The following is a 24,473-nucleotide window of genomic DNA, read 5'->3' as shown; positions in this document are numbered from 1 at the left end:
TCGGAAATTGCGTCAGTGTGATCAGAAGTGACGTCAAAGTCGTTTTGTTGACATTTGTTAGCGAAAGACAAAAACAGTGCACACGCACAGGTTGATGTATTTTTGGAAATCAAGTAACGGACCGCGGAACCGACCGAAGACAGCCGTGTTGTAACTGAAACGAAGTTGTGTGAGATAAGCGAGCTGTGGTGAAGAGGTGGACACTGAGCAGCAAACACTAAAAAAGGGATAAAGATCAGCAGATGAACCGACGGCAGACGGGAACAAAACAAACCGTGTCACCCTGACTACAAGACTGGCTGAATCATTCACAGGTTAGCCAGCCGCTGCACAGTCATTTGGCTCAGGTAGTAATCTTTTATTAACGTAAGGGACGCTCATTACTAACTATACGGAAGCTTCATGTGCTGAATTGTTAACTCCAACGCAGAATTTTACTTGTCATCATGGTCGTGTAGGGTTACACAAGCGCCGTCCGTTAGTGGAGCAGGTTAGCAGGCTAATGTTAGCTGTAGCTAACCTCCTTTCTTCCTGAAGTGCTCGAGCTGCTAAGTAGCTAGCTGCAGGATGTAGTTGTGGTTGCTAGTCTGCTTTCGTTTCGTATAGTCTTTAGTATAAGTAGCTCGTTAGTTGTGGAGGGGTGACCTGAAGAATGTGAAGCACAATGGCCAACTTTGAAGCTTACCAGGAGTATCAGAGAATTGATGACTACGAGGAGGACTCACCACCAGGAGAGGAGGATTTACTGGTGCACGTGCCTGAGGGCCTAAAAGGTAAACATATTATTATTGCTTACGTTAAAAGTGGTTTCTAATGTATGTTAAAGTTTGTACTTGTTAAGGTTAAAAAGGCTGGCCATCTGCTGACAAATGATGCAACAAAATAAGAGGTTAAGTAAGTTGTAAAAGACTTCTCCCTTTCCAATGGTCTCATTTCTGTTTCAGACTCATGGCACCATATCAAGAACCTGGATAACTTCTTTACAAGGATATCCTTTTAAACTCTGTGAACAAACTGGCGAAAGCCAGAATGATCCCTTTTACATCATTTGAATGTCACTTCTGCTGCTGCTGCTATGGGATCAAATATGAATATTTAGACATTGTGTTACACTGATTGTTATCACTTCACTGTGCAGTCAGCTTACTTATAGTGAATGTCCACACCCTAAATACTTATAGTTAAAATAATTGCATACCTGTTGTAGGGCTGTTTAAAATTTTCCTTAACCATGTTGTTCACATATATCACTTTCATCAAAAAAATGGCTTTGCCTGTATGATGTTTTCCGAGTTCTTTGAACTTGCGTAAGTACTGAGTTGCACAGAAATACTCACCATGTTGAGATGGCTAAAATATTGCACCATCATAGCAGGTGATACACATTGAATGCAAAACATTAGGTTGATGTGTGTTTGCAGATCTAAGAGGAAATTTGTTTGGCCTTGTGTATGTGTCTGTGAGTTAAGTGCACCCCAGCCTTTGACGACAATACCCTTTTTTTTTTAAGCAATTCCGTCTCTAAATGTTATTTTGTATCTTTTTTTAATATGGTCATTTATTCTGTTATGACTTTTTCTGTTAGGATTAATCCCTTCACCAGCTGCCATGTTAATGCAACATATTTTTTATACTCCTGCTGTTTGTGCTGCTGCCATGCCTGTATGACATTTGTTATTCCTGGTGTTTATCAGATGGGGCGACTTTACTTAACTACAGTGTGTAGTGTAGTGTATTGTTTATAACCTAATTATTTATAGCAGTTAAACATTAAACACTTTTCATTGTTATCTTTTGGTTTTCTTGGTATTTTCATTAAGTGTGTAACCTAATCACTCTCTTTTTTTTTTTTTTTTTTTAAATCTCACTCTCACAGTCAGCTATTGTTTGTTGTCACATTCACAACGTTCCTTGTCAACTGCGTGGAATACGATGTCCTGTTTGCCAATCGAGCGGTCAACCACACAGGGCCAATCCAGAACCCTTTGGACCGGAACAAAGTCACACTGCCAGATGCCATCCTACCAACTCAGGAGTGCACTGCAAGGTAATGATGGCATATTACAATCCTACAGACAGTTTAGGTGTCTGAAGGAGATTCGTTTTCTTTTTTTTTTCTGGTGGGAAAAGGATGAGTTGACTTAATCTGACAGAATGTACAGGCATGAAAAGTCATGCAAATTCCAGGAAGTTTGATTAGACACTTTGTTCTCAAGCAGAGTCCAGGATTAGAGACAGGCCTTTAGAGGGATGTCATTATTCTGACTTAATACAGTCGCAATTAGACTTTCACACTAAATCTCTTTATGGGCTGTAAACGATTTGGCAAGAGTGCAAGATACAGTCACATACTCTGAGAAAAGAAAAAAAAAACTATTTAACTGTAACCAGCATGTTTTCTCCTTTAATCTAGAAATCTGTTAGAACTCACTTGTGTTTGTAATGCAAGGCAATGGTTTGTCATCAGATTAATTAGACTGGTTTCTATATTTCATTCAGTGGTTTTTTTTTTTGTGTTTTTTTTTTTGTGTTTTTTTTTTTCATTTTTGGTTTAATTCACCCTGAGATTAGTAGCTTCAACATTTCTGCAACTCATGGTTACTTGGAGGGAGGTGTTTGTTTTGAGAGCTCAGCCTGGCTTTGGAGAACAGAGCGATGTAATTGATAGCTATGGTGAGGTACAGCTGACCGAGATGCTGACAGCTTGGCTGGGACAGCGAGCTGACTACCACATGACACCTCACAAGCTGACTGCAGGAGTAAGCCCCCCACCTACCCCTCCCACTCCTGTGTTGTCACATTTTTTTTGACAACATGTAGCCTAGACTCAGCTTGACTGCAGCTCAATAGTTGTTTATATCAAAGGCAATGACGTCCGCTTGGATTTCTAATTTGGGAACAACTTGTCCCACAGTTTAGGCTCTCTCTGTCCTCTTCATACCCCATATCTAATTTCCCTCATAAAGCAGCTTTAAAACACTCGGACTGAAAACAAGATTGTATTTTGTTTAATACATCTGAATGTTAACTCATAAAGAGCTTTTACAGTTGCACTGAAATTTGCTAATGTTTATTTAGATACATGGGAACATTAAAGGGTTTCCTTAAATTTAGAATATAATGAGCAGACATCCACCACTGTACTTCAAACACCCCCCCACCAAAAACATGTTAACTGAAGTTTACTAGATTACTCCATCTAAGATCAGCTGTTGCATACTTCATATAAATATTATGTCATTAGATAATGAAGAGCCAACTTAAATTATTAGTAGAGGAGAGGGGAATGTGTGTAGATAGATAGATAGATAGATAGATGAATACTTTATTAATCCCACAAGGGAAATTGTTGTGTTACAGTGTGTGAATGTGTGTGTGAATGGGTGGATGACAGGTTGTGTAAAGCGCTTTGGGGTCCTTAGGGACTAGAAAAGCGCTATACAAATACAGGCCATTTACCATTACTGCAGCATGATAAAGAGTAAAAATAGTACTGTCTACAATAAATGACAAATAAACAACACAGTTAAAATAAAAGTGCCACAGATGCCCAGTACGGGCCTTATACTGAGATAGTGCAGGGATTTTATACACACAACAGTGATTAAAAAACAAGTAAAAGTATAAATGAAGTTAGTTAAAAACCATAAAGTATGACCGACATTGTGTAAGAGATTTTACAATGACTCTACATTATGTACAGTGTTTACTATGTATGAATTGATACATGAAGTTAGCCATGTTTTAAAGGAGCTTTTGTTTCTGTTCAGGATTCAAGAGAACAGCTGGATCATATTCCTTCTCATTATGGCTGCTATATTCTGGATCTATCGTCTTATTAAGGTCATTTGCAACTTTTTGAACTACTGGGAGATCAGGCAGTTCTACATCAAAGCACTGAAGATCAGAATGGTGAGTGCACCAACTTGAGATGAGTATTAAGGTCATTCAAACAAATTTTTTTGACTCATGTTCATTGGTATGCAGAGAGATGATAAATCTCAGTGTTTTAAATTGTGGCTTTGTCTCAATGTGAGTGGGTTCCTTGTGTCTTTCTCCCAGGATGAACTATGCAACTACACATGGCAGGAAGTCCAAGACCGTCTAATCAGCCTCCAGAGGGAACAGCAAATGTGCATTCACAAGAAAGAGCTGACAGAACTTGATATTTATCACCGGATCCTACGTTTTAAGAACTACATGGTGGCTATGATAAACAAATCCCTGCTGCCGGTGCACCTGCAGCTCCCCCTGCTGGGCAATGTGGTCTTTCTAACCCAGGGTCTGAAGTACAACTTTGAACTCATCCTTTTCTGGGGCCCTGGCTCACTCTTTCAGAATAAGTGGAATCTGCACCCCAAGTACAAGCGCAGTGGAAACCGCCTGGAGCTTGCCCAGCAGCTCAGCAGGGTCATCCTCCTGATGGGTTTGGCCAATTTGCTGCTATGTCCCTTCATCCTAGTGTGGCAGGTGCTCTATGCTTTCTTCAGCTACACAGAAGTGATCCGCAGAGAACCTGGGAGTTTGGGCGCACGTCGATGGTCCCTCTACGGTCGTTTATACCTGCGTCACTTCAATGAGCTGGACCATGAGCTGCACGGGCGTTTGGGTCGTGGCTACAAACCCACTTCCAAGTACATGAACTCGTTTACATCGCCACTGCTGACTGTGATTGCTAAGAACATTGCCTTCTTCTCAGGCTCAGTGCTGGCTGTTCTCATCGTACTTACAGTCTATGATGAGGATGTTCTGACAGTGCAGCACATTCTGACTGCTATTACTGTGCTGGGGGTGACAATAACTATCGCAAGGTGAGTCCTCAAAGCAAGCCCACCCAGTCAGTCATCAAAAAACAACTACAATATACACTGTTACAAATTATTTGTCTATTTTTATTTCATTTATTCAGCTGAAAGCTAATCAGTGAAGTAATTCTTTAAATAACTCACATTAAAACTATGAGCAAGTATTAGATATTCTTCATCATGTACTCCCATCTGAATTTTTAACTTTTTATGATAAAGCTTTTCTCTTTTGCTTATCCATTTGTCTCATATGTGCAGGTAATGCACAGCTGTAATGCTGACATTTTGTACCTGTCCCACGCCAGGTCTTTCATCCCAGATGAGCATATGGCGTGGTGTCCAGAACAGCTGCTGCAGTGTGTGCTGGCACACATTCACTATATGCCAGACCACTGGAGGGGCAACGCTAACAAGAGTGAGACCCGTGACGAGGTGGCACAGCTGTTCCAGTACAAAGCGGTGAGGAATGCAGAAACTCAGTGGATAGGAACACACTTGTCACACTCAAGTCAGACTGAAATTATGTGCTTGTTCTGGCTGTGATGAGGGTTTTTAATCTAGGACCTGGGTAATGCTAAAACTGTCAGATTGGTCACAGTCATATTTTTATAGGGTGTACATAAAATAAAACGTACAGAACCAGAAATTCATGTCATCTCTGTCCACTCAGGTGTTCATCTTGGAGGAGTTGCTCAGTCCTATTGTCACACCCTTCATTCTCATCTTCCTCTTGAGAAACAAGTCTCTAGAAATAATTGACTTCTTCAGGAACTTCACCGTGGAGGTCGTTGGAGTTGGTGACATCTGTTCCTTTGCCCAGATGGACATCAGACGCCATGGAAACCCAACAGTAAGACCCATTCCTTTTGTCTGGCAGGAGTGAATGAACAAATGTCTCAGTGAATGAAGACTGTGGAAAAAAAATGATATCAAAAAGGTGATCTGTCTATTGATGTTTTTTCAGTGGCTGTCAGAAGGACAGACAGAGGCATCTGTGTACCAGCAGGCTGAAAATGGCAAAACGGAGCTGTCCCTCATGCATTTCACCATAAAGAATCCACGGTGGCAGCCCCCTCAGGAGAGCTCAGTGTTTATCAGCCATTTAAAGGAGAAGGTGCACCATGATGCACAGGCCGGCCCCTCCACTCAGCTGCTGCTCTCAGAGGCGCCTCTCTGCACCTCGCTGCAGTCCAACGAGTCTGGCACTGGGGTAGGAACCAAGTCGATAACACAAACAGCAAGAACTACTTATTTGCTCAAAAATGATATAGGCAGCTAATGTAAAAAGAAAACTCAGTAATGCAGTCATCCCTTACCATTAGGATCATCAGTTTTTCCCTATAAATACTTAATGCCTAAACTACTAGAAATTTGATTACTGATAATGGCTTCATTATGAAATATATTGTTGTAATTTCTATTCTCATTAATTTTTTTCCTTTATTTTTTTGTAACTTTCTGACATTTGTTGTTTCCAGGCTGATAATCTTTTGGCCAGTGTCCTGGCTCACCCTGTTATAACTGCATCTGGACTGCAAGGGCGAGACCATCGACTCATCCCACCGAGCACCGCTGCTTCTGCTGCAGCCAGCGTTCTCGCCTCTTTGTCCACGTCTCAGCTCGCGCATACCAGTCGTGGCCGGTCACACGGCCTCCTGCCCTCCTCCGTCCACCCTGAGACTACCATGTACCACAGTGAGCGCACCGTAATTGACAGGTATTTTCCAATATTACATTTTATATACTTCTATTCTGAGCTTATTTATAACAAAACTATACCAAACAAAATCCAAATGCTTGTTGAAAAAAAAGTGTTTGGCTTTTTTCCCAGTATGTCTAACAGTGACTCTCGTGTCCGGAGCAATGCACTGCAGTCAGAGTTTGCCTCAGCCGAGATGAGTCTCCATGCCATCTACATGCATGAGGTAATTTCCTGTTCATGAACTATAGCCTCTCAAACGTGTGTGTGTGTGTGTGTGTGTGTGTGTGTGTGTGTGTGTGTGTGTGTGTGTGTGTGTGTGTGTGTGTGTGTGTGTGTGTGTGTGTGTGTGTGTGTGTGTGTGTGTGTGTGTGTGTGTGTGTGTCCAATGTCCCTTTTTTTTCCTCCAAAATTTTAGGTGCTATTTTTGCACATAGACATGCACAAACATGCAAATCTTTACTTTGGTCTCTCATGTATCATCGTAGCTTCAGTTCATGGTTTCATTTTTAGTATTGCTTAAAAGATTTAATGCTCGAAAGGCACATTTTGAGCCAGAGTAATGCTTTTAGTATCTTTTGTAGGTACCATAAGTTTAGCACCCGTTTCTGCCGCACACTGAAAACTGTTTGTCTCTTCAGCTCCACCAGCAGAGCTCCCACCCACCAAGAACTTCAGGCCAGTGGCATAATCCAGTGCCAATGAGAGATCTGCACACACACACTGGTAAATGAAAGTGTTGATTTTTAAGAACCTGTTATTTTTAATTCAGCCAAAGATTATGAATATTAGTTTGCAGAGGACTTTTATAAATATTGTTGGTGTCAGTTCAGAATCAAATGAATGTGACAAAAATTCTTGTTGTGCTGAAATCCTGGTTCTGATGTGGATACCCTGATATTACAAATCATTAGACAGCAAACCAATAGATATTATACCCTTATTCTCAGGTTACCAGGCACACAGCGGCCTCAGTTCCAGCATTTCTGTGCCCACCACTGTCCATCTTGGTGGCTGGCAAGAGGTAGAAGAAGATGAAGAAGACGATCAGGAGATTAATAGTGGATCTACTCCAAAACAGGGCACTGGGGGTAGTTGTTGAAGTGCCTTTTGTCATAAGGTATACGCTCTCATTTCAATGCTCTGTGGTTCTGTATTTTTGGGCATTGTTTGTCCTGAAGCTACAAAGCCGTGATCATTTCTCTTCTTCTTTTTTTGTGTTTTTGTTTTCTTTTGTTTTGTTTTTTAGTGTTTACATTTTACTTTCTTCAACGAAAGTTGTGGCCTTAGATGATCTTCATGGAGAATTTAGCATGGACCTTTAATACACCATTCAGCGTTTTTAGGAGGGACTCATTGAATAACCACAGTCTCTGCACCTCTACGCCTCATCCTGTCATATCAGGCAGACTATGGCATCAGGGAAACCATATGTCTTCCGTCCACATTGTCACAATTTTCTTATCAACTTGTAGGAACTTTTCCCGAAGCTCGTATGACAGAAAGATCGATGAGGTGTAGGGTAATCATAGATCCACCGTGCGACGATGGGCGCGAAACGCAAAAGGTTCATCACAACTTCTGCTGCGCACAAATCGAGTATTTGAGCATCACAGGGTATTACGGTGCAAGTATAATTGAAGTTTTCCACAGAATAGTGTCTCAATCTGTGCCACAGCATGAAGTCTTCAAATTGTATCTTGTTTGCCTGAACAATTTTAGTCATCTGGGGGGAAAAAAAGCATTTCAGAGTTGTGCTATTTGACTCTTGTAAAATGTAAATACACTTTTGCATCTTGCTTGTTCCTTCAAAGGTCACATTTTTACTACTAGATCCAATTCCTGCAAAATATACCAAGTATTGAAATGATTCAAAAGTTCACTATATACAGTAGCCGCACTGCTAAAACACTATGTGTATCTGGGAGTTCCTTGAGCCTAAGCATGCACATGGTTTGATGCTGCTGTCTGTGTTTAGTGGTCCTAAATGCAGATTTTTGTTCAGTGTTGTTGTTTCTGCGGCTCATCTGTCAAGACAGTTGCTTTTCCTCAAAAGCAGAGCCGTAGTAATGGGCACCAAGTACACTTGTCTTAGAAATCCCAATGCAGATAGAAGATGTAATTGAAATCTGTTTAAGCTGGACAGAGCCAGCGTTATGCCTTAACACCGATGTAAAAACATGTATTTAAATCCTAGTTTTCCGCATTACCTCAGTTGTGGAGGAGAAAAAACGAATACACAAATCGATACCTCTGTAGTGTATTTACTCTTGTGTAAATATTTATTATACATAAACGTTTTTTTTCATTCTAGAGGTGCATCTTTCGACTGCATTTTGATTTTAATGGCAGGTGTAGGTGGAAACCATTTTTAAAAGAACAAAACAGTAAGGTGTTACTTTTTTCAAATACTTTGTGTGCTTGTTACCATTTTTTGTGCTTTCCCTCAAACTGATCATATAAAAATGGAACTTCATCATAAGGGCTGATTTCAGAGTGCGTGCTAAGGACGGCAATTCTGCTAAGACTTTATTTTTCCAAAGTAAGATCATTATATATATTTATTTCCCCACATATGTAATTGATACAGGTATATAGAGAGATATAATTTATTTAGGAAAAAAAAATTAAACAATCATAAACTTTTACGAATGGAGGTGGTGTGGCCCCTCTTACAATGTGGTTTTTGTCTTTAATTTTGGTGTTATTGCAAAGATGCCATGCCCAGCGGCAAGATGGTGAATGCAATTGCCGGTAAACCCTGAAATAAACTGGGACAAAATCTCATAGTTGATCTAGTGATGACAATATCAACCCAGTTTTATTGCATTCTGCAAAGGAATATAAATTGAGCCCTCCACCTCTATAAGACTTCAGAGTGTGTCCTAACCCTCTCGTGTGTTTAGAAGTTGTTTCACTCTCACGTTGAGCGTGCATGCGTCTGTGGAGGGAATGCATTTTAACATCTGCGTAATTATGCTAACACTTTTGCACTGATTGAAAAGCATTTTTAATGTGTGTGTGTGTGTGTGTGTGTGTGTGTGTGTGTGTACTTGCATCCTGATTTAACTTTATAGATGAGCATTGCATCAGCCTGTCTTGTGTTGTCATTTGTCCTCAGCAGACTATAAGGAAACACTGTGGCCAAGCACATAATGTTTTTTTGCTGGGTTTTTTGTTTTGTTTGTTTTTTGTTTTTTCTTCTGCCGCTGGTCAGTAAATGTCTGTTTCCCTCACACGGCCTTAAATGTGCTTACACGCATTTCTTGTGGTCGCAGTTCATTTGTGGTGTTTTTTTCCATATGAGATGAGTTTGTGTTGTAGAGACACTGGAGCTCAGCTTTGAACACAGAGTTTTGATAGTCTCCACATTTACACGCCATGGTAGTGTCTAATGTTAGTCGTTTTATTATAAGCAGTGCCTTGGTAATAAGGATTAGCATTTGCTCTTTTTAGAAGCCGTCTCATGTTAACCAATAGATTTGCTTTCACATATTTACCAGCACATAGGATGTACAGTATTTTTGATTTCCATGCCATTGTGTATAGCATCGAGTGCATATAGTGAAACTGTGGATGTGTCTTGTTAGCTGACAGGTCAGTCTGTTGTATCTGACAGTGTATCTTTTGTCATGGGACTGCGCTGTCTTTAACATCCTGAAGAAACGGGAGCATGCCATTATGGCAAACCTTCTGATCATACTATGGTTTCTTATCCACTATATAGACCAGTCGAAGGATCACAGTGACTGGAACAAGGTGCTATGTTTTCATCCTGAAATGGTGAATTTGTTTTCTTCTTCTTCTTCTTCTTCTTCTTCTTGTCTGTATGTTTTTGTTCTGTAAATTGAGCAGCATTAGCTGAAATATGAAACATGCCAAAAGAACTTGTTTTCAGCACAGCTTTACAGTACGTGTTGTTTTCAGAGACTGAGTAGAGAGGCAAATACATCTAATTTTGAGTGTATTTAATCGTTCTGTGTGTGGTTGATTATGTAATGTTTATTTAAAATAAAAAAGAATAAAGTTTAATTTTCTTTGTTTTTGTTTTTGCTGTTGCTTGGAAGTAGTTTTTCATGTAACTTAACTTGTAAAAACTTAAATACTTAAACAACTCGATTCTTTACCCTCACATTTTCCAACCAAAGGAGTCTACTGTGTTTTCCATTTGTTTGGTTAAATAATAACTGTAGACAAGAGACATTATAGATGGATAGATAGATAGATGCCTAGAAGTTTGAACTATAACACCTAAATCTATATAACAATAAAAAAGAAAGTATTTAGTGAACAGCTTCTGAATGAATATAAAGGTTTTATACAGACTTATTCACATTTTGTTACTACTGTCATATATATGTTTTCCGTACTTTTGTCCTTTGTCTCTTTCTCCCCTTTGACTTGCTCTATGACTCTTTCTAACCAGTTGATTCTGCTCACAGTCTTGTTGGAACTTATGAAGGAATAGCACATATACATGGTCCATTGATTAAACGTCATTTTACAGCATCAACAGCTGCATAAATCGCATTCAGTGACCCTCATTTCTAGAAGAGCTCAGTGGCAGTGTTAGGGTAACCTGTTGATCAAGTCTTTTTTTTTGTAAATCAGGACTTTTCGTATGGAATAATTAAGGTGAGTTGTTTTCTTTAACAGCACCTCACTGCCACGTGTTCCCACTATTGTCCTGTGCTTGCTATAATACTGTAAATACTATCAAGACTGTAAATAAAGATGTGCTTCTTTTTTGCTAGTTTGTCTCATTTTTTATTTAATTGTTTTATTTCAAACATATAAGTAATATAAAAAAAAATATTGGATACAAAAAAAAGGAATCGCTCTACCATACAATTTACATGCTTCAAAAGGGGTAGGATGAAGCTTACGCCTACTTGATCCTGCCCACCTTATTGCTTGTTTTTAATGTTGTCCAAGCCCCTTGAGTGTTTTGGGGAGGACATGCCTGCCATCTGCTGTTCAGTCTTAGTAATCTTAATCTTTGGTAGAACTAAAATTTGTCTCACTTGTCATCTGCCATCGTTTCACCTCTCATCCGAGAAGCTTCTTCAGTTCTGAAGAAGCTTCTCGGATGAGAGGTGAAACGTCTTCAAGCAACTTAAAGAAGTCTTTTATTTGCAAGCTCCTTTGATTGTCATCTGCCATGTAACTGTTCTTAAGGTAACACCCATGTGTTTCAAGCTGTGAACATGATACAGCTATGACCTTATTCTCGAAATGGCTGTGAGGTCAAGTGGAAGGCCACGGAGACTGGACTGGAGAGTATGCATTGCTTCCATTTAGCAAAAAAAAAAAAAGAAAAGTCTCATTACAAAGACATGTTTTACTTAGTGTTTAATATTTAGGTTGCTAAATTATAGCCAGGCTGTTGGCAGGTGCCATGAGAGGGTGGTTACTGTCTGCAAGTGAGTTTTAAACATTTACCAAAAAGTTGCAGAAATATGTCGTGGTGTTGTTTTGGTATATTAAGTGATTTGAAATCAAGAAACCTAGCCTGTGCTAATTTGTGACACAGTACCGCAGTAGAAGGTTTGGACGTATTTCATGCCAACACAGAGGATAGCATTATCTAAACTATTTTCTTCCTCAGTACACATACTCTAGTTAGAGTATGGAAACTAAACACAGTGGCCAGGAGAGGATGAAGCAGAGGAAAGCAGCAACAGTGGATTACCGTCTGCTAGAGTTTCTGGGAGTTTAAATCAGGGTCCAGGCTACCTGCTGCTGTCAGTCACTGGCACTGGGGGGAAAGCCCGCACTGGAAGAGTAAGAAAATAACATGGAAGCCAAAGTTTGGGGACAAAAGGGTTAACACTGGCTTTAGTCACTTCAAGTAGAATGATTTTTTCCTAAAAGGAAATTGAGAGTCTATATTAAAAATGTGCACTGCAACCTGAGGTTTGTTGCCATGCTTTATCAAGTGATTTAATCAAAGTGAATACTTCACTAAGGATACATTTAAAGTATTACTGTATTCTAGTCCTTTCCACAATATGGACAATATGAAGTCATAACTTCATTCTGGCCCTGATGAGCTGGGGACAGCAGCTGTCACAGTGGATGTTGTGGAAAACAGTCTGCTGCAAGCTCAGTCAACCTCTCAGCCTAATCATAAGCAGATTAAGTGGATTTATTATTCACTACAACTACTGCAAATGAATGAACTATCAAGAGAGGCAGACTGATAGATTTATGTTTTTGTTCAGAGATCAGAGCGGGGTTTAATTCTATAAATAAGCAGAAGAATGAGGAAGCTGTTTGTGCCTTTGTCACCACTGCAAATGTTCAATGATATCAGAGTGCAGGCTGGATTCTGTTACTGGTAATATGATGACAGGGACTGGATTTGTGATGCAGTATCTAATGATGTCTTGGTGTTAATTACCTTCACATTTAACCTGGCACATCTTGAGCTGTTGTAAGCTGAGGTAAACTTTCATTAAGTAGAGACAGAGGTGGCAAGAGATTGATTTGAGCATCTCAGATTTGCACATCTAAGAAAGTCTGAAACAAGTGAACAACAACAAGCCAAGAAGTGGAGGTTCAGTTTTGTTTGCAGCTCTGTTAAGTCTTCAAATCATGAATAATCCCCTACGGGACATAGTTTTCAGAATTATACCCTGCCTGTGAATTTGTGTCAATTACCTTGACTATCCAAGTACAGAACTTAAATCAAACTCATTTTACATGTACTTTTAAGTGAAAAATCTTAAAGGAAACTCATCTTTCTGTCAGGATAAAGAAGTTTAACTGAACATTCAATCCTTGAGATATCTTAATAGGAGAAAAAAGAAGCAGAATTTGGATTTAAAAGTACAAAAATGTGTAAAGTTATTTAATTACTTAAAAGAATAAAACTCTATCTGTTACTTCATTACATGAATAGACATGGGGGAATTTTTTGTTTCGGAGTAGTAAAATCTCTAAAACCACGAAAATACAGTAAGTCCAAAATATATGCCCTCCTTTACATTGGAGGGGATAATTGACAAGTTTTGAATACAGTTAAAATGATATTAAAACAGAAGTAGTTAATAGGTGTTTAAACCTGTGTGGTAAAAAAAAAACTTTTTTGTGGGCCGATTTACATGAGCCTGATTCTGCTGGCAGGGGCAGAACCAGAATTTGTTTATAGGCGTGACTATAGGGGGTGGGGGGGGGGGGCACTAAAATCTTGGGGTGGCAAACCCAAAAAAAAAAAAAACATGAACAGTGCAGCATGTGATGATGGGAAATGTGAGGGATATATAAAGTGACACCTGGGTGAGGGCGGGGAGGCACGGCTCTCCCTTGGTAGCGCCCCTGTCTGCCAGAGGTTTCTAACTGTTAAAAGGGAGTTTTTCCTTCCCGCTGTCGCCAAGGTGCTTGCTCATTGGGTGGGTCGTCTGATTGTTGGTGTTTCTCTGTATTATTGTTGGGTCTTTAACTTATAATATTAAGCGCCTTGAGGCGACTGATATATAACTAAACCTGAACTGAACTGAAACTCAATAAACTGCTCCTGCTTGACGCGTCCACACGCGGCACATTTACACCTAGTATGAGTTGTTTATGACTTGTGTCCGTATTGCCGTCTCCAGCCTGCAGCAGCAGCAACCCAGCAGAGGCCAGGCCAGCCTGCTCTCCTTCCCGAAGCCACCATCAGGCTATCTCCTATCTCCAAATGACAGGTCTATTTTGGAAAGGAGGCTGCGCCAAAATAGGCACGTCAGCTATGTGGCATCATGAGGCACCAGAGAAGAAAGAAAAAGTAAGTCTGCTCAACCGCCCACTGCAGGAGACGGGGGGATGTTTCACTATCTTGGATTTACAACCATTTTGAAATATATTTGAGGTCAAAGAAGACTTTTTCTTGCCCCCCATGTGGAGCCCCTGAACGCTGTTGGAGAGGGCCATCATCCGGAAATCCTGACGGGCTATTGATTGTTTGGCCCACATGATTCAGCGCCTGAATTTCCTGAGCGGTTAAGGACTCAAGGTGAAGAAGCAGTAACACAACAGTTAACTCATTTTCTTACAGTAAAGTTTACATAGGAACTTGGTCGAAGTTAGAATTTCTTTTCCTTTTTTTGTTGGTTAATTTGAGCTTAGGTGCAGCTCAAAGAGGTAGATAGCTGTCATTTTTCACCTGTGACTATTACAGGGGCGGATTTGAGTTCATTAGCTAACCGCATCATCCAGCTGAAGTTTCTGTTATATTTAAGTAAACACAAGCTCCTTTGTCGAATTTTTTCCGTGATTTTTTTTAGTCGTTCATTAAATTCCAGTGTCTTTTTTTACGAGTTTTCCTCAGCTGGTAGAAAACGGACAGTGCTAGAAATGAAGTATGTTTGTGAAGTGGGAGCTTTATCAAACAGCTGATGTCCCTTTCGCTTCTACAAATGGCAATGGACAGAGACGGAGTCTGACAGCTGAGGTTATTTTTGGGACAGGCAGTTAAAGCGGCGGAGGTGACAAAGCTGGTAAATGTCACTGTTTGAAAGACACATAAGCGCTCTTTCTGACCTTGTTGTGAGGGAATTTGTTTGCCATTTAGCTTCTTTCCCTTTGAATAGGTCTTTGTATTGATGAATGTCCGCTGCGGCAGGTCAAGGATATGTTGACTGATATATAGCTACTGTAACTGTCAGCTATAAATATGCCACCCTAACTCTGGATTTATGTCTATTTTCATAGCATAACATATTTTAGAGAACACATAGCAGAAGGCCAGATTTTACAATGGGTTTGTGTAAAGTTGACAGGTGTTTGTGGAGGAATATGATCTACAGGAAATAATAGTAAATGTATTTATTTTTTCTTGATATAGTTTTGTAATTTTTACATTTGTACTTCCTGGTTTATTTATACTTGCAGTTGAAGATTGGTGTTTTTAATAAAGGTTATTAAACTTGTACATATATAAAATCAGTTTTGTATTTATTTATTTAATATTTTTATTGTTTCAATTACTTTATTTGTACCCATGGGTAGATTTGGTCTGGAGTAGAGAGTCATCCATCTTCCATCCATGTTTGTCAGTGCAAACACAGAAAATATATAAGCTTAATAAAAAATACTGAAGAAATAATTATACTATAATTACAGAGAATTCACTTGGCATCATGTAGGATAGCAACGCTATGCTCGGTTAATCTGAGTAATGGCTGCTGGAACAAAGTTGTTTTGTAAACCGTATTGTTTTGCACTTTGGGACGAGAAGCTGAAAGTCACTATGCAAAGGGAGCAAATTGTCCAGTAAAATCATGCCCAGCAGACACTATAATTGTGGTGTACAGTGATGCTGAGCTCAGCCGTGGCTCACCAATCTGCCCTTTCTGTCCTTCACAGATAAATATCAGTTCAATTCAATTTTATATACATAGCACCAAATCACAGCAACAGTCACCTCAAAGTGTTTTATACTGTAAAGACTCTACAGTAATAGAGAGAAAACCCCAACAATCAGATGCCTCCCTATGAGCAAGCATGTGGTGACAGTGGGAAGGAAAAACTCCCTCTTAACAGGAAGAAGCCTCTGGCAGAATCAGGCTCAGGGAGGGGCAGCCATCTGCCATGACTGATTGGGGTCAGGGTTAGGTTGAGGGTAGGGCGAAAGGACAAAAGAGAGAGAGGCAGAAATCAACACCGTGACACCAAATAAAAAGGATAAAACAGACTAAAAAAAGCAGGATGAAACAAATGGTTTTATCAGTGTGGAGATTTTTTGCACACATGTTGCTTCAAAGTTGAGTTTGGACTCAATAACTGTTCCAAGATATTAATAAGACTTATAAGATGTGTAATATTTGCCCTTTGTTTGATCACAGGAACAAACGATGGAACAAAACTTGTTTGGAGGGGCCCCCAGGTTTCTCACTCGCCCAAAGGCATTTTCAGTGTGTGTGGGCAAGGATGCCACACTCAGCTGCACAATTGTGGGCAGCCCAACTCCACTGATAACCTGGGAAAAAGACAAGCTGAAGCTGACGTCCGGAGGCCGCTTCAAGACTGTGGAAGATGGAGACGCTTATCGCCTGACCATCTATGACTTAACTCTGGAGGACAGTGGACAGTACATGTGCAGAGCTAAGAACAGCGTCGGTGAAGCTTACGCCGCTGTAACCCTCAAAGTGGCGCTGCCGACAGAGATGTCTCAGAAGGCCCCTGTTTTCATGGTGAAGCCTGCCTCTGCACGTGTTGTTTTGGGCGGTGATGTTGTTTTCCACTGCCAAGTTGCAGCTTACCCTGAGGCCAACTTTGAATGGGAAAAGGATGGGCGCTACCTGGGGGAGACCAGTCGCATCAAGATCATTTCTGAGAGCGATGGCAGCACTTTAAAGATCCAGTGCGTACGAAACCTGGACAGCGGCACTTACACCTGCAGGGCCCAGAACACTGTCGGCCGCGCACAAGCTGCGGCTGCCCTCGTTGTAGATGCTCAGGATTCCCACCGCCAAGCTGTAGATAAGAGCAGCTCCCTTCTCTCTCACCTACAGAAGCGCAAAGAGGAGATCTCCATCTACCGCAATGAAGAAAGCAGCGCCTCCATTTCTTCCTCCTCCACGGCCAAAATCACGGATGCTTTCAGTTCTCTGGGCCTGGAACACGATCTGCGAGCATCTGCCCTGGCGAAGCTTCCTAAAGGTGTATTCACTCGTACCTGCACCGTGACTGAGGGGAAACATGCCAAACTCAGCTGCTTTGTGACCGGTCACCCCAAACCCCACACTATCTGGAGGAAGGATGGAATGAACATCAGCGAGGGCCGCAGACATGTCATTTATGAGGACCAAGCTGAGAACTTCATCCTGAAAATCCTGTACTGCAAGCAGACTGATAATGGCCTCTACACCTGCAATGCAACCAATATGGCAGGGCAGACCTACAGCGCTGTGTTAGTAACAGTCAAAGGTAAGCTATTACCATTTTTGAGCAATCGCAGTTAAGAAAATCCTCCTGAATTAAGTTTTTAGTAAAGATATGTTTGCATACTTCTAATAAGTATGCAGGGAAATATTAAGGCTGGCTTTACCTTATTTTTTGATAATGCTAACAAATCTCAACTCACTTTCTGTCTGTAGTACTCAGGTCAAAGACCCTAACCCTCTGAAGATACAAATGTTTATAAAAAGCTCATACTTATGTACATATTTAATAGTTTAGAAGTCATGAATCCTTTTCTAGGAGACGTAAATGGTTTATTTGATGAGGATATTTTGAGCTGCATATTAATTTATTACACTGTTTATAACACTGTCATGGTGTATCTATAATCTGCAGCATCCGTTGTACTTAAATATCGTGTCCCCCATGCTCCAGTGTGACTCATTTGTATATTTTAATAGTTACAAACTGAGAGCAGTGCTTACTGGGAACTGTAATTACTCTTCTGAATCTTCTGGGTGTTGTTGTTTGCCTTTTAACAACAAGACTGAATTCTGGCTCATGTCCTGAAGTAAGGTGTTGTGTTGCAGCTATTTTCTGCTGGCGATGAGTAGTTCACAGTTGCTAAGATGGTCACTCACTCAGTAGATCACTTTGGCACACTGCTGATGTGACTTCCCTCAGGAAGATGTTGGTCCAGGATATGAAGCTGTAGAGTTGCAGATTTTAATTTCAGATATTAATTTCCAGTCAGTCCGATGTCGAGTGCCAAGCTGCCGATGTACCAGCTGAATTCAAAGTGCAGGAAAATTGGTTCTTTGTGTGATATTTTCCCAGCAATTTGGTACTTTGCTGGAGTTTTGCAGAAAGCTTTGAAATGGAAAGAAGTTTTACTATATGTGGCTAGAAAATAAATGGTAGTGTAATGGCAAATACAGTATCCAGCACATGAACTGCATGATAGTCTTTATATACCATTCTTTACATATGCACTGGAGAAGTAGTTTGCTAATACTCATCCATTTTCTTTAGTACTTGTCCAGTTTAGGGTTTAGGGTTGAAGTTAAGCTGGAGTCTACCACAGCTGTCAATGGGTGGATAAGCTGGATACACCCTAGACAGGTTGCCAGTCTACCACAGGGCTAACATACAGAAAAAGAAAGCTATTCACACTTACATTCACACCAAGAATCACCAGTTAACTTAAAATAAATGACTCTGAACTTTGAGAGTAAGCCGTAGTGTCCGAGAGAGAACCCACACAGGCAAGGGGAGAACGTGCAAAATTCACACATAAAGGCAGTGGATTGGAACAAGAACAAGAATATGAGATGAATAAGAGATGTTGACAGAAAGGATCCCATTCCTATCAGTGCACCTTATGTATTCTATAAATGTGACAGACTGTCCATGGTGTAACCTGCCCCTTGGATTTGGAGTTTATTGCCACTTCTGGTGATAAAAAGTAATCTTATGTTTGCTTTGGAAGCCATCCTGTATTTGAATCTTTGCAGTGCCTGTTTGGATGTTATTACAACCATGCTTGAAGCAAAAATATTCAGCATGGCAAGATGAAATTAACTCACTTAGTCTTTGGAGAGCACAGTTTAGGAAACATATTGGAAAACATGAATGCAAATGTTAAATATTTTATTTGGCTATACTGAGTGCTCAGGTTGAACTTATCTCACTTCTTAAATCAGATTTTCTACACTTGATTCCTGAATTTAAATGTTCTAGTTTCTCTCACTTTATTGATATTTCATTAGCCTGACATATATTTGAATATGTGGGTAAATACATGTAGAAGTTGAAAGTGTGATGTAGTTCAGCTTTGGTTAAAGATTCTGTCATATTTCCTTGTGCCAGAACCCAAGGTGCCATTCAGGAGAAAGCTGCAGGATGTGGAGGTGCAGGAAAAAACCTCAGCCACACTCATGTGTGAGGTGCCTCTTAGTTCCACTTATACCAACTGGTTCATGGAGGAAACGCGACTGCAGCAAAATGCTAAATATCGCATGGAGCAGGACGGCACCCTCCGTCGCCTCACCATACACAACGTTACCACCAACGACGATGGAGTTTATATATGCGAGATGAAAGAGGGCAGTCGCACTGTGGCTGAGCTCACAGTCCTGGGTACGGTAGAGACTCTTTTTCTTTCCACTGTTCTTCTTCAGTGTTTGTGCACTTATCAAGTGTAATTACAATTGTCTATATGGGTTTAATGTAAATATTACATGCATCTCATGTGGATACTTAATGCGACATGACCTGGTCTGTGAATGTTTACTACATTGGACCATTATTTACTGCTATATCTATTTGAAAAATGCAGTTTTCAGTTCTGTTTTCTTCATCTCAAATCAGTTTCTTCTTATATCTCAGGTAACATAACTAAGAAGCTTCCTCGGAGGACAGTAGTTCCTGTTAGCGACACTGTCATCTTCTGCGTGGAGCTGGAACATCCCTATCCAGACGCCTACTGGACTCGCAATGGCGAGAAGTTAAAAGAGGATTCACGTATTTCAATCGGCTGCGTGCTTAGACAGTACACACTCACAATTAGAGATTGCCAGGCAGAGGACTCTGGAGAAGTGGCGTTTGTGGCTGGAGACTGCAAGACATCCACCCGATTCTCAGTTACTGGTGGGTTAAATGTTGTTTGATACATTCTAATGATATCTGTAGTAAATATATACAAAATATCTTGTGGCGATTGATTTAAATTCAATTTATTTTATTTATATAGTGCAAAATCATTTCAACAGTTGCCTCAAGGCGATTTTTATTGTAAGGTAAAGATCCTACAATATTAGAGAGAAAACCCAACAATCAGACAACCCCCTATGACTAAACACTTGGTAACAGTGGGAAGGAAAAACTCCAGCCATCTGCTGCAATCTTTTGGGGATGAGGGGAGGGTGACAGGACCCTTTGGTACAATAATGAACCAAACATTTATTGAATTATACAAAACAGTGTATCTCGATATATTTCTTGTTGTTAGGTCAAATATCAGCATATATTACGTAAATACAAAAGAAGAACTGAAACTAGTACTCCAACTAAATAACATCACAATATTTTTCTCTAGCTGCCCGGAAGCATCCTCCCGATCCCCCAGTTGACGCTGTGGTGCAGAACAAAACAGAGTCCTCCATCACCATTCAGTGGTCTCCTCCTGACAGTGACCGCCCTGTCCCCATCAAAGGCTACGTTGTAGAGCGAAGGAAGGTTGGTACCCAAATGTGGCAGAGGTGCAATGCTGAAGAAACCATTGTCACAACAGAGTTTACAATCTGCAACTTCACTGAAGAAGCTAGCTACCAGTTCCGTATCTCTGCCATTAATGACTTTGGGCAGAGTGCCTACCTGGAGGTACCTGGAACCTTCTACCTTGGTAAGACTGAATTCTCTGTGATTGTTGTCATTTATGTCTATGTTTGGTTTTTGTTCTTCCTTCTTAAAATCCTGTTTGCGGGCCTCTTTTCAGAACCCACTGCAGAAATCAGAAAAGGTCTGATTAACAGCACTGCAGTCTCCGGTGAGGAATTCTCCATCTCTGTCGAGCTGTCTGCTGTTTGCTCAGGCTTCTGGTCCCTAAACGGACGCCTTTTGCGCAGCGGAGCCGACTACCTCATCACCAGGTCAAAAAACATACACACATTGCTCATCCGAGTTGTGACCATGGAAATGAATGGAACTGAAGTCAAGTTTGTGGGTGGAGGCTCACAAAGCAGTTGCATCCTCAATGTGAAAGGTACATACTAGAGAAATGACCTCAGTCCTATTAATTTGTGTCTTTTTTTGTTTTTTTTCTTCCAATCAGTAATACCCTCTTACAGTGCCATGTTGTTTTCAGCCCCTTCTGTTAGGTTCACCAACAAATCCGATCATCTAGAGGTGGTGACCTGCAGTGCCCAAGCCACTGCTCAGCTGACTGTTGAGGTGTCAGATTACGACACACAGGTTAGTGATAGAAATATGTAAATAATTTGTTTTAGTTTTTGCCTTTACAGACTCTATTAAAACAGCTGTTTTAATATAACGTTTAACGTCTTTTTGAAAGAGCTTTGTAGATGTGTCAATAGGATATTTAATTATCCTAATTCTACGTCTACATATTATTATTGTAGGGTCTACCTTACAATATAAAGCTCTTTGAGGCGGCTGCTGTTGTGATATGGCGCTGTATAAATAAAATTGAATTGACCTGACAAAGACAAAGAGCTTTACTTGAGTAATTTACTTAAGTACTGGTTTAATGTACTTGTATTTTAATTTAAGCACTTCTGTGTAGTGTTACTTCCTGCTTCTACTCTACAATATTTTGATTCAAATTCGACATGATTAATGTGCTTACTTTAGGTACCTCAAATTATATTTTGACTATACAACTTGTGCACTATTAGATTACTTAATAGGATTATAACTTTTACATCTGTATACATTTTTTTCATTTTACCTAACACAAAATTCTGTTTTAACTCTTGTGTAACACAACTTTTCACTTTTCATTAAATACTCAAATTTCCTGTGACCGCCTTGTTCTTTGTCCTCCAATGCTACACCCTTGGTGCACCCTTTTCTGAATAATCTGCAAATGAGACACTTTTGTGTTTGAGTAATTCCAGTTAACATTAATAGCACATGTATGTGTTTGTGTGATCCTAACCTGTTTAATTTGGAAAGCATTTCTGTATTTCTTTCTTCAGGTGGTTTGGACGAAGAACGGACGGGAGCTAAAAATGGGCAAAAAGTATGAATATGTGCTTAATGACCGCAAGAGGATCCTGATGGTACACAACGTCACTGAGGAAGATGTGGGCATTTATGATTGTGTGTTACCTGATGACAAGATGTCCATGCAACTCACTCTTAAAGGTATGTGTAAAAATTGCAGCTAACTTTACATCATTTGTTGCTTCAAATCACAATTAGGATTTTCCAGAGAGGATTTTTGTAATAGGAACTAGGTTCAGGGTGCAAAACACCTCAAATGATTTACTGGAATGTGAGCTGCTCTGATTGGTTTTATCTTTGAGGCATCAAACAGATTCATTAGCTTGTCTCAAAAGAAACTGCCCGTGCTTTCAAGGACAAAATAAAACAGGCAGAAATGGTCCGCTCTAACTCAAGTATGCTCTCTGTTTATTTTTCTGTTTTTAACTGTAAATGAATTTCCACATTAAGTGACTTCATCCTCACTCTAACCCATTACCCGAGTATTCCTGCCATTAAAAAAACAAAAACAAAAAACCCCATAAAAATGTGAAAGCCTAAAAAATTTAAATGCAAGAAAAAAACATCCATTAATTACAGGTGACATGTTTTAGATGAGTTTTTTCTAATGTAAATATCTCATAAAAACACAAGAACATCATCCACATGTCACATGATATGGACCCACAGCATTATACAATTCAAAGTAAAGTTAAAGAAAGTTTCTTCATCCTCTGCTGATCAACCCTCTGACCTGTGATGTGCTTTCTTATATTTAACGGGTCACTGTAAAGTGGCTGCTATCGGTTGGAATTCATGTATGATAATTTAATAACTGCTTCCTTTTACTTTATTAGAAAGGAAAGGAAAACATGTTTAGTCCTTTTGTTTATTTAAATGTTTATTTTAAATTAATTGAAAATAAATCCTGAGAAGAAACTGCTTCTCAGGCTGCCCCTGTTGTTGGAAGTGGTTGGGCCGTGGCCAACCCTCTTCCTAAACATGAGCTCCTGCGTTAACAATCCAACCAAACTTTTAAAAAAGACATTTAATTTTATTATTACACATAAGTCACATGGTAACTTTTTATTGCTTTTCCCTCCCTAAGATGAACCTGCCAAATTTCTAAACAAAGCCAGAGGTACCATGGGAATGTCATCGACTCTCAAAGGAGATCTTGAGCTGAGCTGTGAGGTTTCATCTGCCAGTGCTGCTGTTGTGTGGAGAAAAGATCAAATGGAAATCACTGAGGACCAAAGAACTACCATCATCTCCAAAGGGACTCAAAGGAAACTCATTATCAAGAGTGCCAAGAAGATTGATGAAGGACATTATTCGTGTGAGACAGCAGCTGACAAAATCACATTCCAGGTTAAGATAAAAGGTAACACTGCATGATGGCACAAGGCTGGGTTTTTTATGTTGATTTGGGAGTATTTGATGGCACAGAAACTTCTTTTTTCCTCACAGAAACTCCAGCTGTAGCTGCCTTCTCCAACAAAGAGTCAGTCCAAAAGGAAGTGAAGGCCACTCTCTCCCAAAAAGCAACTCTTACTTGTAATGTGTCAGATAGCAAGACAGAGGTGAAATGGTACAAAGATGGCAAGCTGTTGATATCCAGTAGGACCATATACTCAGAAGCAAAAGGCAACACTCGCCAGCTGGTGATTGAAAAGGTGGAGAAGAGTGATGCTGGAGAGTATACCTGTGAAGCTGGAGGGGACAAGCTAGTCTTCAAGATATTTGTCACAGGTGGGACAGCCTGGTTGATTCATTTAAATCTAAAGATTTTTAATCTTTATAAATGTATAAAATTCATAGTAATGCTCATGGTGTACATTTAATCATCTAAACCATCCACTATCTTGAAGTGCCAAAAATATACATATTTAGATTTATCATATCATCCTATCAAGCGCTAAGTGTGTGTTTCATATTTTGCCTCTAAATTATTCCAATCATCTGTGATTTTAAAGCTTATGACAGCACTGCTCTTCTTACTTGTGTTACCCTCAGATTCCCAGTCAGCTTTCATCAACAAGGAGTCTATTCAGAAGGAGGTTAAAGCCATGCTTTCCCAGAAAGCCACGTTGAGCTGTGAGGTGGTCGATACCAAGACAGAGGTGAAGTGGTACAAGGATGGCAAGCTGCTGACTTCCACCAAGACAATCCATACTGAGTCAAAGGCCAAGAATCGCCAGCTGGTGATCGACAGTGTGGAGAAGAAGGATGCTGGAGAGTACATCTGTGAGGCTGGGACTGAAAAGCTTGCCTTCAAACTACAGGTGGCAGGTAGGGGCAATGATCTAACTGGTTTGATTCATGGGGCTTGCAGGTGCTGCAGAGAGAGAGAAATTTAT

At 40.1% G+C, this 24,473-nt stretch overlaps 2 protein-coding genes across 3 annotated transcripts in view; both read left to right on the top strand.

The window, feature by feature from the left end:
* Positions 1–59: 59 nt before the first annotated feature.
* On the top strand, positions 60–7,997 carry atg9b (autophagy related 9B). Of its 2 annotated transcripts, XM_080292907.1 has the most exons (14): positions 60–773; positions 945–992; positions 1,247–1,307; positions 1,877–2,047; positions 3,771–3,912; positions 4,063–4,811; positions 5,111–5,264; positions 5,476–5,655; positions 5,770–6,015; positions 6,284–6,522; positions 6,637–6,730; positions 7,146–7,230; positions 7,455–7,624; positions 7,754–7,892. In XM_080292907.1, the coding sequence occupies exons 1-13, from the start codon at positions 665–667 to the stop codon at positions 7,604–7,606; spliced, it is 2,430 nt and encodes an 809-aa protein (XP_080149033.1). In that variant the 5' UTR covers positions 60–664; the 3' UTR covers positions 7,607–7,624; positions 7,754–7,892. The 2 variants fall into 2 exon arrangements, with proteins under 2 accessions (XP_080149033.1, XP_080149032.1); XM_080292906.1 differs by having other exon boundaries at positions 7,455–7,997.
* Positions 7,998–16,340: 8,343 nt separating this feature from the next.
* Positions 16,341–24,473, top strand: part of obscnb (obscurin, cytoskeletal calmodulin and titin-interacting RhoGEF b) — a 58,474-nt gene continuing 50,341 nt past the window's right edge. Inside the window, exons 1-9 of the mRNA XM_080292905.1 lie at positions 16,341–17,415; positions 19,258–19,527; positions 19,777–20,037; positions 20,486–21,151; positions 21,254–21,360; positions 22,107–22,275; positions 23,222–23,497; positions 23,584–23,865; positions 24,130–24,405. Of these exons, the coding sequence (XP_080149031.1) occupies positions 16,341–17,415; positions 19,258–19,527; positions 19,777–20,037; positions 20,486–21,151; positions 21,254–21,360; positions 22,107–22,275; positions 23,222–23,497; positions 23,584–23,865; positions 24,130–24,405 (3,382 nt within the window). The remainder of the gene's footprint in view (positions 17,416–19,257; positions 19,528–19,776; positions 20,038–20,485; positions 21,152–21,253; positions 21,361–22,106; positions 22,276–23,221; positions 23,498–23,583; positions 23,866–24,129; positions 24,406–24,473) is intronic.

Source organism: Astatotilapia calliptera, chromosome 18 (genome assembly GCF_964374335.1).
Source record: "Astatotilapia calliptera chromosome 18, fAstCal68.1, whole genome shotgun sequence".
Taxonomy (NCBI): domain Eukaryota; kingdom Metazoa; phylum Chordata; class Actinopteri; order Cichliformes; family Cichlidae; genus Astatotilapia; species Astatotilapia calliptera.
Note: the sequence above shows the minus strand (reverse complement) of the source record. Positions and strands in the feature narration are given on the sequence as shown.